Source organism: Centruroides vittatus, unplaced genomic scaffold, assembly GCF_030686945.1.
Source record: "Centruroides vittatus isolate TY-2023 unplaced genomic scaffold, ASM3068694v2 scaffold_386, whole genome shotgun sequence".
NCBI lineage: Eukaryota > Metazoa > Arthropoda > Arachnida > Scorpiones > Buthidae > Centruroides > Centruroides vittatus.
The window spans coordinates 6,798,895-6,819,812 of record NW_027122706.1 but is presented as its reverse complement, the minus strand read 5'-3'; the positions used below and the strand labels follow the sequence as shown (position 1 = coordinate 6,819,812).

General features: G+C 30.0%; 1 protein-coding gene across 1 annotated transcript in view; it reads right to left on the bottom strand.

Annotated features, from left to right (window-relative positions):
* The window catches only part of LOC136988840 (protein TFG-like), a 52,836-nt gene that overhangs the window by 17,216 nt on the left and 14,702 nt on the right, over positions 1–20,918 (bottom strand). The window contains 3 exon segments of the mRNA XM_067286817.1: positions 5,245–5,376; positions 7,591–7,725; positions 14,131–14,214. Coding sequence (XP_067142918.1) covers positions 5,245–5,376; positions 7,591–7,725; positions 14,131–14,214 — 351 coding nt within the window.

The window sequence follows — 20,918 nt, the reverse complement described above, 5'->3', positions numbered from 1 at the left end:
TTTCTGCATTTTAAATGTATTTCTGTCATTGACAGAGTAAAAATATCGTATTTTACGGACTATAAGACACACTTTTTTCTTCGAAAAATTGCCTCCAAAATTCAGGTGCGTCTTACAGGTATTTTTTTAAAAAATTGCTTAAAAATTAAGGTACGTCTTATAGTCCGTAAAATACAGTACACATCTATCGTATGTCCTGAGTTCTTCCCAAAAGATATTTTGGAAATCATTTTGTCCCAGATCCCAGATTTTATCCCCAAGTATCTGGTAACTATATCTTACACTAAAATTAATATATATATATATATTCCTATATGCAAATATTTAATTTTCTAAATTATTTTTTTTGTTTATGTTTATGAAGATAGTAGTACTTTATTTTTATCTTTCTTGACTTTCCAATTTACACATATAGTAGAGAGTCGTTTATCCGAATCAATTGGGGACTGGGGTTGTTCGGATAACTGATTTTCGAATAACCGATTATGTACAAAGAAATATATTAACCTGTCTGATGTTGAAATTTTTCTCTGTTGCGTGTCGCTTCGTGTTGAATTTTTGTCGATTTTTAGCTCAACGAAAATTTTTATAATAATAATCAAGGCTATTGTATCGTTAAAAATTATTTCTTTATTTTGTACAAACAAAATAAATATATTGAAAAATATAAAAACATAAAAATTATACTTTAGAAGTAAATCTAGTATCAAAAAAGTTTGATTCAGCACGACACAGTCCGACCAGAAAGCATTCAGATAACCGACGTTTCGGATAACAACTCCCTACTGTAATTGAAAAGTCAACAAATGACAACCATACATTAAGACTATACAACAAGCCACAATTTTATTTATAGAAAAACTAACATATATAGTGAAGTGTTGAAAATCCAATTTCAGCTGTTGATATTAATGCCTTTCAATAGTAACTTCATTGGTGATGTTCTTTTGGCCTTGCATTGTTGATATTCTAACATTCATTCAGAATTTTTTAATTTTGAAATTATAATTAGTATACATTTTGTTTAAATATAATGATTCTGTAAATTATATTTTGAACCTTTGCAAGTATTCCTACATTCCTTGTGAAATACTTACTTGAACTTAGAACATCAGCTTGATTTAATGCTTAACATGTTGACTGCCATTATAACAACAAAAATTAGGTCCTTAATGGCCAAAAGTATTTCATCCAGGAATATGACAGCAATTAAGTCATTAAGTGTCACTGAATGTATTATTAGAGTAAAAAACATATTTTTCTATTATTTTGAGCTGAGAAGCACCGTTTGACTCACATGGCTTTAAAAGCTGAAATTTGCACTAATACCGTGTGCATCATACGCCGATTCATATGAAAACAAATTTATTCTTGCTTAAGTGCAATGTTTTATGATATGCATGCTCATTATTTTGTTTTCTGTAAGTGTTTTTATTGATTTTATTAAAGTTCTCCATATTTTTTATTATTATTTAGTAGGATATTAGTAGGTGAGTAGATTTGGTACTGTGCTGAACTCACAGTCAGTGATTTTGCTAAAAGAAAGAAAATAAAAACAATGGTTGTAGTCGATTACAACAAGTGTAAAATGTATATTGATTTGGCAGATCAAGTGAAAACATATACCATTTTATTATGAAGGGGAGTAAAATGGTATTGAAAACTGGCCATTGAACTAACATGTGCTGCTGTAGTGAATGTTCACATTCTACATCAGGTGGCGGCAAATGAAAAAATGACAACAACAAAATTCAAAAAAGATCTTGTTTTCAACCTAAGACAGTTGGACAATTAGCACAATGCAATGCAAGATCAGCAAAGTGAATCTGTGTTAAAAAATGTAGGCAATAAATGTTTTAAGTGCTTTGTATGTTATCTGGCAAAAATTAACTGAAAGCATACTTAATCTAAAACAACCAAATCAAGATTCCACTGCATACAATGCAATAAAAATTATTTCTTGCAATTGCTTCATGTCTAGTTGAAGAAAAACTTATGATTGTAAACAATTATTTTTATTTATCTTATAGAATGGTTTTTTAAATTATATTTTGATATTTTCAGTATTAACTATAGAAAGTCAATTGCTTTTGTGTTTAATGAAAATGTGATACATGTTGATTATGTTTAATTGAATATAAATAATGGTTAATGTGAACCTAGGTATACAAAATGGCAGCACTTCCGACAGTCTTGAACGCAATGACCAAATGACATAAGAAGTAGAGGGCGCTTCGAAGTATTGTGTTGTGTTATGCAAATTAATAATACCAAAGCCCCTTGTGAAGTGACATGGTAGGAGTATAGTAAATTTTGTGTTAATACTAGATTTGAGTTATTTAAAAACCATAACGTTAAATTATAGTTATTTATTAATATTATTTTGTTAAAAATGGAATCTTTTAATATTAATTCCGAAGATTTTTGGGCTGAATGCACTTCTCATTCATTTTTCCAATTGTTTGAATCTGATTTTTCCGAATTAGGTATTAATATCAGAATTGATAAAGGTTTTAAATTAGCAGTAACTTTAGGAATACAGCATGTACAGGATGTGTGTAAAAAGTGGTCTAATTTATGTAAAATAATCTAAAAATTGACCGAGAATCTTGTGCGATGCGATGCCAAACATGTAGATGCAAAACTTCGGCATTTGAAGGCACCATTACATTCTATTCAAAGGTAAATGCGGCAAAATTTCATGGACTCGAATACTCTCGTTTATGTGGCATTATATTGGATTAGACTGCTCTACTACCACAGCAGCTTTAGCTTCAGGACTATCTAATAGAGCTGGAATAAACTAGTTGACCCACATCCATTTTGTAATGATGGTGGCTATGCACAATCTAACTACATTTAAAATTGGCGGACCGAACAAAACTGTAGAAATAGATGAAATAGTCATATGCAAACGTAAATATGAAAAAGGACGTAAATTGAAAAGCACCAAATGGGTTGTTGGCGGAATATGTAGAGAAGACAAGAACTGCTTTATTTGTCAAGTGAATGATCGCTCAGAAATCGCTTTAAATTGGATTATATCTAAATTTGTAAACTTGGAGTACAGTGCTGACCAATGAGTGGAAAGGATATACGAACATAGACGATCTGCATGGAATCGAAATTGAACACAGGACTGTTAATCATTCAGAAAACTTTGTCAATCCAATAACTGGCGATCACACACAAAATAGTGAAAGACTGTGGGGTTATTTAAAAAATAAAAAAAACTTACCAAAACATTATACTGAAGATCTTTCCGACTCTTACATGTATGCATTTATGTACAAGAAGTTTTTAAATTGGCCATCCAAAAAACCTGGCAAAAGATTTTATATATTCTTAAAACATTTAAGAAAGATATTTCCTGGATCTGGAAGAAATCCGGAATGGAAAGAACCAGAGACTGTACCAGTGCTTCTGTTTCTACTAATAAAAAAGAAGTAAAAAAAGTAACAGGCAAGAAATGCAATATTGCGGAGAAGAGTGATAAAAACAGTAAGAAAAAACGAAAACCGACAAGTCAGAACCAAGTTTTGTAGAAAACAAGTGTTGGAAAAAGGGAAAAGAAGCATGTTAATGTAAGTAAATGTTTTGTCAAAATAATATTTATTTATTTAAATATCAAAAATTTAGAATTGGGATTTAATAACTAATATTCCGCGATGCCAAATTTGCATAAATATTTGTCACCACGACTCGTAATCAAGATGGCGACTGGAAGTGCCGCCATTTTGTATACCTAGGTTCACATTAACCTAAATAATATATCACCTATGGTTTGATTGTATTTCATTGAATTTCAATTATGAACATTTCAGACCCTTGAGAATCAACTGTTGATTCACTTAGCTACAGGCCAAAAGTAGTTTCAATTACTTACAGATGTATATTTTAAGCTCGATAGAAGTTACATTGATCTGAGAAACAAAAGCTGCTTCCACTGGCTATTAAAACTAACTATGTTTGAGAATCAACCATTGATGCTCAAGGTTATTGTGGTAAATTGTGTGTGCATTATGTTATGCTTCTCATGTCAGTCAATGTGTTAAAATGCTGATTTAACACACATTTAATGGATTCCATCCAGATTTCCAGTTTGTCTCAGTTTTTAAATGTGTTAAAATGCTGATTTAACACATATTTAAAAACTGAGACAAACTGGAAATCTGGATAGGATCCATTCCAAATCAGTCCAGATTTTTGATGCTTCACTATAATTGAAGTTGCCAGCATGGATTACTCATGTACTGCTCAAGATAAATTATGGAAATTAGAATTGAAAGCTAGATTCCTATAGCATATACTGATACCATACTGTGCTACTTACAATTAGAATGGAAACAAAAAATAAACCAGCAATGAGTTGCTCAATTTTCCAAGCAACATTTAAAATTTTGGTGGCACCATCTGTTACCATATTTTACTTAAAAAACTGTTTATATTTTAACTATTATAAAATGACAAAAAGCTTAATTTTGAGAGTAGGGATGGGTTTTTGTTAAAAAATTGTAAATGCTAACAACAATTAAAAGCATCATTAAGTCCAACCCTACTGGAGATACATATGACTCCCATTATCTTCCATCCCCTTGACATTTAACCACCAAAATTTAATAGCATCAATCCCCCTAATAAACAAACCTCCCTGCAAAATTTCAGAAATTTTTGACGAAAAGCACAGGAAGCTTCAAAGAGGGTGAACACTCATACACACATACAGAAATTATCCCCAAAATTTTTTGCATTTCTCGACATCTCAAGATGTCCTAAGTTCAAAAATGTAAAAATCTTGGAAGGTCATTTTTTGACCAATTTACCATACTTTCCCTGTTAGATATCATTTTTACTTTTCCAGCTATTACATATATTTAAATAATTAAAATTTTCATAACACTCTTTTGAAATTATATTTTTTAGTATATGCAACCACATCAACTCTCATGTTATAGCTAAATGATATATTGTTCATGTTAGTTTCTTTGGATTTGTTTAATCTAATTATTTGCACCTATCAGAATTGATAATTCATTTAAGAATTAAGAAAAGAGAGTTTTATTTAAATGTTGATAAAATACTTCCGACTTCAGAAAAGATTTATAAATTTTTTTTTTACCATTACTAAATATCAGTGTTTTAATTATAAGAATTTAGAAATGTAAATCATATGTGTTAATATTAAAATATTATAATAATAATTTAAAAACATAATATTTTGAACTGTTTTACAAATACCTTTACCTTCTTGAATGCCAAATGAAGATGCAACTTTTTTTTCATCATTATTTTGCTTAACAGTCAATGGATCAAATTCTTTTGGAACTTTACCTCCATTGGGAGGAACAGTTGCAGCTGCTGCCTCACTTTTTGACACTACAATAATAATTTTAAATAATTTAGTTAACTCAATGTTTTAAATAAGAATTCTAATAAAATATGATAAATAAATCTGATACTTTAAAAATATAAAAATTTACTTCAATGAAACAGTAAATCATTAAAACAAATTATAATAAAAATTTTAAAAGAAGTTTTAAAAACTTATTTCTTTTAACCTGATCATAATCATGAAATATGTTTTTCATGATTATGATTGGGTTAAATAGTTTGTTAAAACTTTTGCTGAAATACATGAATATAATTAAGTTTAAGAAAACCAATTTAACTTTCTCTAATTTCATTATTATCTGAACTGACAAAATAGTAAATTACACATATAACAGACATGGGCAAATGCAGCTCTGAGAGCAACATGTGGCTCTTTTTGAGTGACATGTGGCTCTTGCTGAAAGTGTTAATTTCTGTTTTTTTATTATTATTTTTCAATTTTATTTTTATAATTTTGTGAAAATATGTTTATTGAAAAAATTCAATATTTGTTTTATATTATATTTATATTATATAATAAAATCGCGCACTTTACCATATTATCTGCCATGACAGTACAGAACTACGGCTCCTATGCATTTTGCAAAACCTACATTTCAGCTCCCACTAAACTCTTGCTTGCCCACCTGATATATAAGGTCTGATCAAACAGTATCCGACCTGAGGTCAGGAAAAAAAAACCCTATGTATCCATATGGTTCAACTACTACTTCCCTTCAAAATAGGTCCCTTCTGAGTTCACACGCTTCTCCCAGTGATGCTTCCACTGTTGGAAGCATTTTTTAAAGTCATTTATCGGGATCTTCATCAGGCACTTCATTACATTAGTCTTGATCACCTCTGCATCCTATAATCAATTTCCTTTGAGTTTGGGAATGAGCCAAAAGTCAGCTGGAGTGAAGTCTGGGGAGTAAAGGAATGTACTGAACCTGTGCAATACCCTGTTTTGTAAGAAATGTCTGGAGGATATAATCCATGGGCCAAAGCACTGTCATGATAAATGAACTAGTTGACAGACTGCCAAAGCTGTGGTCTCTTGCATCTAACAGCATCTCTTAGATCAGGGGTCTTCAACCTTCCATAGCCTTTGAAACTCTTCTAGTTTATAATATTCTTCAAGGTACCCTACATTTAGATAACAATTTAAGACAATGTTTTCAAACTTTGGTTATCTACTCAAGGTCCACCTAAAGGCTGAAGAGGGACAGACAAACTGTCTCTCTTCAGCTGTTACAATCACTAAATTACAGGCACGTAATCCATAATTGTAAATCCATGTATCTTGTATCAACAACTTCCCATTAACCATTTGGTTACATGAAATATAAAGAATTTTAATTTTCTGCCCTTTAATTTATAGGTATATAGTTGTTTACTGTACAGATTATTTTTAAAATCAATCCACACAAACCTTAGGTCATTGGCCAGATTTTCCCAATTATTTGTGTGGTGTTTTTGGTTGGAATTAATCTGTTATTTTTTAATCTAATAATATTAATGATAACAGTGTATACATGCAACTATTGTAGCTGCCTGACAGTGACTGTAGGATAGGATGGACTCATCAAAATCACATGCATGCAGTAGGGTCACATGACAACAGTCTTCTCCCCAGCTTGCAAATACTTGCAAAGAAAAAAATAAGGTTGGATAATTTGTGATCAGATCTTGTATTTATTTTTTGACTCATATATTATAAAATGTTGAATATAGTAATAAAAAAGTGTATAATAAAATTCATTAAAATTAGAATTTAAAAAAAATTGTTTTATCATATTTAATTTACTTTTACATTAGTCAATGTTTTATTTATTATTATTATATTGTACAATTAATCTAGGTACAGTGGTACCTTGCACTGTACTTAGATTTCAAATTCTAACTTCAAATGCTTCAGAGTTCAAACACAAAAATAAACAAAAATTTGCCTTTTGAATAAGCTGCTCATTAGTCTGTTACAATTTTAGAAATCATAAAAATACTGTTTATTCATATAATTTTTTATACTTGTATGTGACAGTTTTCTATGAATTTATTAGTTCACCCATATAAAAATTTTGGAATTTTGGTGTTCCATCATCTTGGTGCCTTGGGCATGCCCCTACCTTTCCATGGTCCCATTACAAAATGAACTTTTTCCAGTATATTTAATGCAGTTCAATTCTAAAGTAACAAAATTAATAACAAAATAAAAATGACCTTTCTCAGTATTAACAGAAACAGTTCTTGGCTCAAGACGATCAAGTAAATGATTAACATGATCTCTAATCACTTGAAGTTCTTTACGGATATGTTTTACTTCATCAGATTCTAATGGTGCAGGCTCTCCATTTACTATAATAAAAAAAAAAATATATATTATACAATCAATTTCTTAAAATATAAAGAATACTATACAAACATTTAATCTTTAAATTTAAAACAATAGTTTATTACTATTGCTTATCTTCAAATAAAACTAATAATATTCAAAAGAATGAAAATTATTTTTATCTTCAAATATTCTTACAATGTAATTACGCTGTTCTGTATTATAAACAAAATTAACATTTTTACAGTAACACAATTGTTTTTCTTTAATTTTGAAAAAGTCTTCAAATTTAAATTTAAGAAATTTTAAAGCTTTTTAAAGATTTTATAACAATATCATTTCTATTTTTTCCAAGTTTACATTAGATATGGACTGATATTGATACCATTGACACTTCACCAGTATCAATACTTTAAAGAAGTGCCTGATACTCAATATTTTGAGAAGTATCATTAACAGCATTGACCAGGATTGCTAGATTGTGTGATTATTTCCCATTTTTTGCAATTTTAAACTACTTTAGATGTAACTGTCCCAATTGCTTAAACCAGTAGTTTTCAACCTTTTTTTATCCATGGACCCCCTTTTCTCTTAATTTTTTTTGTGGACCCCCATAGACATTGCACAGAAAAAACCTTATATTTTTCACTATTAAAAAAAGAAAGGAAAACTTTCAGAAATGTCACTGTCAAGTGACATGACTCTGATGGTATAAGATTCTCCTAACAAACCCTGGCTTTATTTAAAATATTGAATACATATACAACATATATGTCTCATTGACAAAGGAAAAAGATAATTTATATTTTAACCCTTATGCAAGAAATGAGTAATAAAGAAATTGACAATATATATAATATATATACTGTAGAAATTTAATTCTCAGTAAAACAATTGTTCTAAAGTAGAAGTACCCTAGAGACCACAAAAATATCACAGTGAACCCCCAATTCGGTATTTTTTTTCTGTAGACCCCCAGTAATGTTACATGGACCCTGGTTGAAACCACTGGCTTAAACCATAAATTTTGGTTTAGGCAATTGGGAGTTTTATTAGAATATTTTTGTGATTTATGGCCTTATTTTAAAAGAAAATGTAAAGAAATTTGTATAAAACTTGTTTTATCTTGCTCTTGAAATGCAATGAATAACAGAAATTACAGGTTCAAAGTTTGGTCCTAAGCTGTGGCAATCTTTTGCAGTTTTACTGTCATCTAATAGTGAAATGGTGAAAAATAATTTAGCAATCTGATATATATTTATAATATATTCTAGTCTTACTCTGTGAGACATCAGTGATTAATACTTATCGCACAAAACCAATTATTCACGAATTTGTAGTAAGATAGTTTTAGGTTTTAGTTTTACTTATTTTTTATTTTAATTTATTGCATTTTCAGCCTGATTTGTAAGGTTCAGGTTCAGATTAATAGCAAGAAGACAAGTAAAAAGGAAAATACAAAATTTAAGTGTATATAAGAGTTTTTCAGCAGAGTAGATAGATAGAAACAGGTAAGTGAAACTTCTGATACTGATGTACACATGTAATTTTATTTATTCAATAATAAAATTAATATCAGAGTCAAATGCACAATATATGGAAGAATTTATAGTCATTCAGGAAACATCTTACTGCAAAAAAACATCAGTTTTGAAAAGATTGAAAACTGTTCAGAATGATAATAGAAATAGAAAAAGACTTTGAATTTGTGAATTCTTGGTTTCCAAACAATCCTATTCTTCTGATAGTGTCCAGTGCAAGAAGTTCTTGACTATGCTACAAGATTTTTTTTGTTAGAAATTGTTTACCATTTGATATTGCAGAAAGTTGAAGTTTTAAAAATTTGGTACAGTTTCTGAATGGATGTTTAACTTGACAGCCTCACAAAAAGTTAATGTTTAACATAGATGAAGCTTATACTATTGCAAAAGGAAAAGTACAGAAACAAATATTTAAACTGTGCCCATTATATAAGCTGACAATGTAAGAATGAATATTGAAATTCTGTCCAGAAACCTGGACAGAATTTCAATATTCATTCTTACTTGGATTTATAGTTCACTTTATAGTTATTAGGGGAGATTATCTAATCATATTGAGTATGTCAAAGAAATAAATGACTCTCATATATTGAGTATTTGACAACAGTTTTAACTGATATTTTGCATAACTAGAAATACCTATTGAGAAAGTTGTTTCATGCATCACAGATAGGACTTCAAATGTTTCTGCTGCTGTTTGAATGATATCTTTGAAACCTGTTCATTTACATTATTTTGTCCATCTGCTCAATCTTGTATTTTGTTACTTTTTTTTACAGTACTATAACTGTTTTGCCAATTAAAGAGCAAAGATATTCTGGGGTTGTCTAAAGAATTGAAAGTCAAAATTCAACAAATAAAACTAATCATTTCTCATTTTTAGACCATCAAAGCTGCTGACTATCTGAGAGAAGAACAGGAGAAAGAGAAGATACCAAAAAACTTAATTTAAAGCTGCTGCAACAGATGGAACTCCTTTTAATGATGCTTGTGTCCAGGTCAAATTGCTCATTTGGCACAATAAAGTAACATATTATGTCAAATATGGAGAAAGAATCCATGACTTTTATCATCTTCCCAATTTACTAATGTATCCATAAAATTTTTTATTTTTAAAAAAAATTTCTGTGCATGTTTGTTTGTCTGTGTGTTCTCATTTGTATCTTTTTTATTACTATTATTATTATTATTCCGTATTAATATAAATGTAAGCATGTACAGAATTTGAAATATCAGTAATGTTAATTAATGTGTGTACACATATGATAGTTACTTTACATACATTTTTATATAAATTAGCTTATTAATAATGTAGCATATAAAATGAATACTAATGTAATAATGTATCTATTTATCAGATTGTTAGCTTATCTACCCAGATTTTAATGATTATAGGGATTTCCAATAAACTTGGACCTTTTTATCTAGTGTCTATTGCATCAATGCTGTAACACTTTGCTTATTCTTCTGTATAGAGTCACAGCCAATGTACAATGTGTTTTTGTGCCAAAGTATTCTGTATATCAATCCTATGTAATAAAAGTCTCCTTTAGTAAGATTGATCACATATATCTGCCATATCCATTTGTTTTGCCTCCTCTTTGTCTGCATGTAGTAGTTACATGATGGAGGAGAGAATTTTAACTGTTAGAGTAATATCAACTGTTCTCTCTTTCCATTGTTCTTCTATTCATTCTAACACACTTGCTAATTTTTACAACTGATGATGTTCTTAAAAAGAACAAAAATGTTACTGAATAAAAATGTAATTTAGTTTACAAAATTAAGCTTTTTTCTCATTAATATGAATTTAAAAATAATAATCAAATTGCTTCATATGGTAAAAACATGAAAAATCAAGTTATTTTCCACAACTTTTCAGCATTTTTTCCAAATGTGCATACTGTCAACATACAACGTTCACCTGTTAGTTTTCATCTACTACAACCAAGCATGAGTTGGCCATTGTTAAACCTATCAACAGTAGTAAAATGAGGTTTTTATTATCAAATATAATATGTCACATGTTCCTATAGGTGAAAGGTAATTACAGTAAAGGCCTTGCTAACCCAATATGCATTAATTTAAACCACTTTTATTTGTTATTCTGTTAATTGTTCCTACCAAAAATTTAAAAAAAATCTATGGAAAATATGTCCAATTTATAAAATTAAAATATAATATACAGTTTTTAACATAAACAAAATTATAAAAATTTTTTGAATATATGTACTTGTCCTTTTTGATCTCCTCTTTCTTACATGTAACTTCAGTAATCCAATCAATCACATATAATAATTAGTTCAGATTAGTGACAGTGCATTTATTGCAAACTTTTAATTATATTTCCAAATATGTACATTTAACAAGAAAAAAGATTATTTTAAAAATAAAAGATTTGTATCCTTAAATTTTATTTTTTACTATATTTTCTATTAACCAAAATATTTTTTACCATATCTAATGAATTTATTTTCTGGGGCTCAAAATTTTGATAAAATAAAATTAGAAGCTTTTCCTGTAATGCAATTCAATGACATAATTTCAATTAAATTATACATTGTGTAAATATTTTAATATTTGTGGGTTGATGTAATACTTAATTTGGAAGCAATACTGATAAAGCAAAAAACAATGTTATCAATGTATTAATGTGATTACATAGAAATAAACTATGATCTAAATCAAAAGTAAAATAATTTTATATTGTCCAAACTAAGATTAATTTCACTGCAGAGGATATACAAAAATTATGTGTTTGTATTAATGTGAACAAATCTAAGGTCATGGTGTTTGTAATGGAGTAGTTCATGCTAAAAAAGAAAAGTGGTATATTAAGCATAATTTGATTGAAGTACTAGATGAATATAAATATTTGGGAGTTTTTCAATTGAATGGAAGATTTTCTAGGCATTTAAATCATATTGTTAATAAAGCAGATGTTGGTATAAAGAAAATTATTTAGGTATGTAAATCTGGCAGATTAACAGCTTGATCAGATAAAGTAAAATTATTTGAAGCTTTTGTTCAGTTGTCACTATTTTATCGTTCAGCAATTTGGGCTTCCCCTAGACAGAAAGAGAAAATACCATTCGACTGAAGTTTATTAAATGCCTGCTTTTGCCATAAATTGCCGTTAAAGTCATTAGAGATGTATTCCCTTGTATATAATCTATTTAGAATTTCAAAGAGTTTCATTAAAATTTAATATAATAATAAAATATCTTAAGATGGACAGGTAAGTGTCCAGTTAATGAGCTTACAGTTAAAGCTACATCATATTTACTTTTGCAAAAATTGACATGGGGTAGTCAATTATTATTATTGTTGGAAAGTTATAATTATTAAGGTCATGCATCTTTGTTAAATCCAATAACTATATCTGATGTGTTGGTAAGAACTGTGGCTAATTATTAACTGATTTTAAAAACAAAGCTTTAGAGTACAAATTTAATAAGTGGTATTCTAATTTAATAATTAATTGGAGCATGCCAACATACTTAAATTTTGTGACAGTTTAGGGTGGTTTTAGCAGTATTGCATATATGATGTAATATGTTAAAAAATATGACGACTTCAAGAATGGAAAATTGTGAATTTTGTGGTTTAGATGTTTCTTTTGATGCTTATGATGTGATGTTGGAGTGTAAAGCTTTTGTAAACAAAGGGATTTTGTACAAGTATTTTGGAAAAGAATTTGTCAAGTTATGATTTTATAAGTTTGTTGCTTAATAATAAGAATCACATTTGTAATTATAATGTTATTGTTATGTCTAATATATTTATTTTCTTGTTTGTTAGCCACCAGGAGATTTAAAGGGTTATAAAAGTGGCAGTCATTGTTGGTAGTGTTGGCAATGAATTTTGTGGGAAATTTTGTGTGATTTGACTAATTATAAATTTTTGTTTTCTGTTATGCTGATGGTTCACTGCCAATTTGTGTCGTGTATATGTTTTTTATGTTGTTGTTTTACTTGTGCAAATAGGTGTTTACCTTGTACTAATAAAATAAAATTAAATAAATAAATATTGTCCAAACTGTATATTCTGTTCTTTTCTAAAATTACAAATATATTCATAACAATTTGAATTTTTTGAAGAGCACTATTTTCTCTCTTCATTGAACTATCAAAGTATGTATATTTGATAAACATACAAGGGCTATTTTTTTTCAACCTCCACCGACCCAGAATAAACAAACATGAATGAAGAACAAAACCACTTTATTTGTAAAAGATAGTTACAGTCTTTGCCTATTTTTCCACATAATTGCTTGTCGATTCAGGTAGACATCATACCATGACACCAGCTTTTGTATACCTATGTCAAAGAACATTGCTGCCAGGCCATTCAGCGAACCTTTAACACTGTCAGTCAGCAATATACAGTTGAACCTTGAAATTTGAGGAAACTCTTCACTGAGCTCAGAAACTGTTTTTGTTTTATTGATCCACTTGTCCACCAAATCATCATTCATCACACACTTCCTCCCTTGACCCGCCTTCATCATAAACATTGTCACATCCTTGTTTGAATTTCCTGGACCATTCACGCACACATCCGTAGCTCATGAGGTTCTCACCATACACATTACACATCCTTCGATGAATTTCACCTCCATTCAGCCCTTTGGCCCGTAGAAATCAAATTACTGCTCGTACTTCACAGTTGGCAAGAGACTGAATTGGTGGCATAATGTTTACGTGCTTACTGCAGAGTAACAAATGTCTAAAATAGCTTGGCACAATACTGAGTGGTGAGGGAATATACTACTCACTAGGTATGCAATCTGTCCCTGTCTCACATGCTTCCAATTTTTTTCCATGCATTAGTGGAGGTTGAAAAAAATAACCTTCATATTTTAAAAACTTTATAAAAATTACTCACCAAATATTGTTAATTTCAAAATTCTACTACACTGGATTGCAAATGAGACATCTGAATTATCAAATATTGTTATAAGATCACCATCTAAAATGTAAAAATTATATTTGCATTAACATTAAATATATTTTTATATAATGAAGATCTAATATTTTCTCTATAAATGAATATATCAAAAACTAAATAACATTATTTCTTTTGATAATCACATGTTAAGCTATTTTTAAATTACATTACAGTCTTGTTTTATATGGTTGTTGAAGCAACCACCAAATAAAACAAGTATTTTGTAAAATAAAATTCAGCACAAATTCGTGCTCCACCTCAACTGGTCTCAGATGATTGACTGCCTAGACTTCAGCAACCATTTATAATTAATATTTTTAAATGTGTTTTGTTAAAAACATTTACATATTTTCGTACAAAACTCGGGAATTAAAGTTAAATTCAAAATTGAATTACAAAGGCTATACAAACATAAGTTCGAGTCCTTATTTCTTTATTTTCTCCCTTTATTCCGATCAGGAACCACCATGCAACTTGCAACTTGCAACTTGAAGTCAAAAAACTTCTAAAATTAACGAACAAAACACTATTAGATGACATACAACACAATTAAAAATGATCTTCGGCGCCGACCTGTCTTTATAGGCTACGGCGTCTACAAAGCATTAAAAACTGTTAGTCTTCCACAATAGTATCCGTGTTATATAATTGCTTTTAGTTGCGGGCCCTCTGGCGGATTCGAGTAGTCTCAAAAGGCCGGCGCCGAAGATCATTTTTAATTGTGTTGTATGTCATCTAATAGTGTTTTGTTCGTTAATTTTAGAAGTTTTTTGACTTCAAGTTGCAAGTTGCATGGTGGTTCCTGATCGGAATAAAGGGAGAAAATAAAGAAATAAGGACTCGAACTTATGTTTGTATAGCCTTTGTAATTCAATTTTGAATTTAACTTTAATTCCCGAGTTTTGTACGAAAATATGTAAATTTTTTGAGACTACTCGAATCCGCCAGAGGGCCCGCAACTAAAAGCAATTATATAACACGGATACTATTGTGGAAGACTAACAGTTTTTAATGCTTTGTAGACGCCGTAGCCTATAAAGACAGGTCGGCGCCGAAGATCATTTTTAATTGTGTTGTATGTCGTCTAATAGTGTTTTGTTTGTTAATTTTAGAAGTTTTTTGACTTCAAGTTGCAAGTTGCATGGTGGTTCCTGATCGGAATAAAGGGAGAAATTAAAGAAATAAGGCCTCGAACTTATGTTTGTATAGCCTTTGTAATTCAATTTTGAATTTAAAAACATTTAACTTATGTTTTACTATAGTAAATAACATTTTAGTCTGATGTTTCTGAATACATAGAGAAAAATTTTATTTACTTTACTTGAGAAAAATACATGCAAAGCATAGTATTCATCACAGTAAGAATTGAATAATTCTTTGTGTTCAAAAAGTCAGAAGACAGAGAAGCTTTTGACATACCAACATTCTACCATTGTTTACTAACTTAAAGGTCAGAAAAATGTACCACTGTTGGTTAATATAACCACTTAATCTGCAGAAACATGAATCTGTATATAACAGTTTCACATACAAGAGTAATCCCAAAAGCAAAGTCCCCTATTTTTTTTTAGAAATACAAAGAAACATTTATTTTCAATAACTTTTACATCATTTTAAACTGCATGTTAAAGATCTGAATAGCAGTATTGTAGTTTAAAGATAGGGCTGTACTATAGATTACTCCCTATGGAATTTTGGGACTTTGAGTATATATTTGAACTCAGGAGACCGAGATGAGTTCCACAGTACCCTACTTTTGGACCGGAGACAAAAAATAAGAAAGTTATCATACTTTTTTAATGCTACCATGCTGATGGCACTGTAGTTGCTAGTACCGCCATCTTGCGGTAAAGTCTGCAAACCATGACGTCAGACTATGGCCATCTCCCGGAGGGATAGGTTAGGTTTGTTGGACAAGCCACGATAGCGGCGCATAGTACTAGCTGACCGTGAGGGTGTGCGAAAAGGACTTAACACCAACTGCAGACTATCAGTGTGCTCATGGATCAACTGCTGCCTCTGTTGAAGGTATATATGGCCAACTTACTGGACTGCCTGTTAAACACACGATAGGCTTAGCAGAGAGAGCGACAACTCCCGATCATTGCGTGATCGCTGAAAAAAGTACGATAACATTTTTATTTTTTGTCTCTGGTCCAAAAGTATGGTATTGTTGAACTCATCTTGGTCCCAAGTTTAGATATATACAGGGTTCCTACTCAAATTTTTGTTTTGAATTCCCTGATTTAGCTGACCAACTTTGTCCAAATTCCCTGACCCTCACATTTCTTACGGTGTGGAATATCAACATAATAAAACAGCATTTTATTTACTGCGAACATCAAGTATATCTATCCCTCTTTTTGCCTAGTTGTATGTTTCAAAGACTGCCACATTAAAAAAATACAGTACATACATCCTGTAGAAAAATGTATGATAGAATCCGCAACTTCAATGTAATGAAAAAATAAGCAATTTACAAATGAAACATGAGCTTTTTATTTTATCATCATTTAGCAATATTATTTGTATCTATCTAGTATATATCTAGTAAATACAAGATAGCATAAAATCGACAAACAGTATTCTTTGATATACAAATAGTACTGTACTGTACTTAAAATGAACTCTTGACTTAGAAACACACAATTTTAAAATCTTTCAACAAAAAGAGTAACTTTTTTTAAACAGCAACACAATTTTAACAAAAAGTTAAATTTAAAAATTTTCAAATAAAGCATTTTTTCCCTCATAAAAAAATCAATCATGTAAAAAAAGAAATAGTTTTCTTTTGTCATCCACATTATTTCAAAATGGCATAAAAATAGATTGTATATAAAGAGGGGTAAAGGTAAGTTTTTACTATAGCTTCTCTAACAAATCCACTAAATCTAGCAAAAAATTAGCTGAATTGGCAACTCATTAAAAGAAAAAACATGTTTCGTTGCTGCCATTTTGATTTGGTTTCAGTGTAAAGGCCAGAATTTTAATAATTATTATTAATAATTTTTATTTATTATCTAATTTCGCATTAAATTTTGTCTTTGCATAAAATTTTCTTAAGAATGCAGACAAAATTTATCTATTTTAACCCTTAATTACAAATCTTATAATTATTGCAAATCATATTACAAACCATCTTTCTCACTTTTATAGCAAATTTTAATAAATGAACTAATGTTTTCAGCAATCTTAAATAGCCTTCCTCAGGTTTAACATAATTTGAAACGTCAATTAGAACATAAGATTTGAAACTTCGCGTTTCACTTGTAAGATATGATGACTCTTTCCCTTTGGGAAAATAAAGGGGATAAAGTTAATTCTCCCAATGTCAGGAAAGTCGAGAGACTAATAAGTATGTGGGAAACATGGTACAGACGGACGAAGACACTCTTTACCATTTAACCCGTTTATTGTAAAAATATGCTTACAATATAGCTAAAGTTGTCTTCGTTTCTCATCTTAAGTTCATAGTGGCAGTAGTGGAATCCGGAGCAATGTTCAGTGAATGATCCGGAAAGGAAAGTTCATTTGATTTCTGTTTGATGTCTAGCACTAACATATATCACTCGTGTTTTTCCTGAGTTAGAAAAGTCCTCCTTTTGAAAGGCAACTGCTAATTTGTGAGAAGGAAAAGGTAGCAGCAGCAGAGAAATAGTGCAGATAAAGTGGGGGAAAAGGCAAATAACTGGAGGTGATTGGTGGCGATGGCTACGGAAGAGATGACTCTCGACAGTCTCGTGTCTTTGAGACATCAGCTTTTATCACCTTCCTGTCCCTCGATCGTTCCTGGATTGGTTTCGGAGCGTCACCCATGCTTTATGATGGGGATCTAATGGATTCTCCGATTTACTTATGTCAATCGAAGAATCCGAGTTCACAGAAGTATTCATTGTCTTTTCAAAGAATGGAAAATCCAACTCCAATCCAAATGATCGATCTTGAGAGCTGCACTGTCTTGACTATTTCTCAAGTTTCTATAAAAAAAGTTTTATTCATTCCTTTTTTTTTCATCTAATAATTTAATTTTTTTTACGTTTTTCTATTTTAGTGAGACTTGTATTCCTATGACGTCATAGTATTACGAAAATTAGGATTCTTAAAATGAATAGAATTTAAATAAAATAAAATAAATACACTCAAACCTGTTTTTGTGCGGTGGATAGGGACCGCATAAAAAAAAAAATCTCACAAAACTTCACGAGTAGCTATAAAAAATAGTTTTCGCAACACAATTAAAAATATTTTTTTTATGTGGTGAATAGGGACCGCATTAAAAAAGTCTCACGTGGAAAAATAACTCAAAATCGTACGAAATAACTAGGAATTGCTTTTTTAACTCCTTGGGCCTTTTTCTGCAATCCCTAATGGGGGAAAAAATCCTCTAAGAAGTTTATTTTTTATATTAATTATTTCCACTTAAATACGAATCTAACATTAAAAAAATTTGCTGGGAAATAATTCCCACAAAATAAACACCCTCCCAAAAAGTGGTTTTACAGAAAAACTATATAAAAAGTTAAAAGTAATCGTTAAAAAATACTTTTATTTGATAAATATAGCTGCAGGAAGTGTTATTCTTTCATTTAACAAGGCATGAAATTTCACACCTGCAGTCTACATTTAACACACTATTTCTGATTTTTATGCTATTAAAATAGGAGGGGACCTAAAAAATAAATGAGAAAAAAATTTTACTGAATAAAAAATGAAAAAACTTGATGTCATAGAAAACATCCAATAGAGTTTTAAAAATTTTACAGAAGTCAATTATGTTCCAATTTGATTGAAATATTCATATACCGCACAAAAACAGGTTTGAGTGTACAAAAATAAACATCAAACGAAATTACAACTATATGTTAACAAAATATAGAAGTTTAGTGCATAGAATCGTAACTACAAATCTTTTTCTTTTGCAACATAACTATAAAAATTGTTTTGTTGTTGTTTGCAAAAAAGATAATCAAATTTATTTTAATTTTTTAGTAATTTAATTAATTTTTTAAAAATTTACCAGCTTTTTAAATTTATAATTAATTATAAGCAAGTTAACATTGGTTAAACTATCGGATTATCTAGTTGATTTTCAAAACGATAACTACAGTATATCTATTACAAGTATGATGCCTAAATTTGCCAAAATCAGTGGATATTTGTTACCCTACATCAATTCTGTTAAACTAATTATTAAACTATGTATCGAAGTTGCGGAAATTAACGGGAGAGGGGGAAAAATACGCTTGCAGTACAGTTCTTTTCAAGTAAAGTCGTAACAACAAATGTAAAAAACCACTAGTCGGCGCCAGCATTTTACTGTAAATGTCGGGTAGCTATTTATAATTTTTTATGTTGTATAGTAATGTTTTAAACGTGAAAAACAATTAAATCACGGATTTTTACTGATCTATTTAGCTATTTTGAAGTGAACAATCTAATAAATTACGATTTCAAGTTTTAAAAGTTTGTAAACTAATTTTTAATTAGTTATTTTTTATTCTAATTAACAAATTCATCTTTTTATAATCGCTGAATTATTAAAATTAAAAATTAAACATTATTACATAATAGTAGTTTATCCTGTTATTAATACACAACTGTAAAATTATATGGCTTCAGAATGGTGAAAAGAGCCATTTCAGATTAAAAATGGATTCTGTTATATTTTCTTATTAAAGATTACAGCATTACTTCTTGCCGCCTGCAGATGGCTACGCTTGGTCAGCCATATTCAGCAAACGAAATCAGCAAGGCAGTTAAGGAGACAAATTCCCTGACTTTTTGACAGTTTTCGACAAATTCCCTGACTTTTTGACAATTTTCAACAAATTCCCTGATTTTCCATGACTTTTTCCGAAACTAATGAAAATCCCTGATTTTCCAGGTGCGTAGGAACCCTGTATATACTCAAAATCCCAAAATTCCATAGGAAGTAATCTATAGCATATCCAAAGATACTTACATTTTAAATATATGATCAGCAATTTTACAAACATATAGAACTATTTAGGCAATTCTTAGGTGTCAATATTAAACAATGGGAAACCATATGCAGATGCAAGAAGCTCTGAATACTTTGTACATATGTTACTAACTGTGATCCAATTACAGTAGAGCATCGTTTATCCAAATCAATTGGGGACTGGGGTTGTTCAGATAACCGATTATGTACAAAAAAATATATGAACCTATCCCGTGTTGAAATTTTTCTCTGTTGCGTGTTGCTTTGCATTGAATTTTCGTCAATGTTAAGCGTAATGTAAATTTTTTAATGGCATCACTGTTCTTTTTAATGTCTGATATTGTGGCATTGTCCAACTCCATATCTCTGAGCTAAGCTTGATCCACTAGCACCACATTTCAACTTATCTATTATTTTAAGTTTATTGGAAACACTGAGAACAATGCGTTTAGGTTTAGTCACCATTGCAAACGGTACAACTACAGTACAATCTGTTACAAGTATAAAATTCACAGATCCAAAATTAATTTCGATTCAGCACAACACACGTCCCGACACACAGTCCTCAGAAAAACACCACACAAAAGTGCCAGGGATGCCAGCTAAAACACAAACAACAAAAAAAAAAATATTGAAGTAGCCAAAGATTGCAGTACCACAGCACTAGCAGAAATTTAAATTTTGCTGGAACGCTTTCGAATAAATGACGCTCTACTGTACTTTAGAAATCAAATAAATGTCACTTATTGCATTATAAATTTCA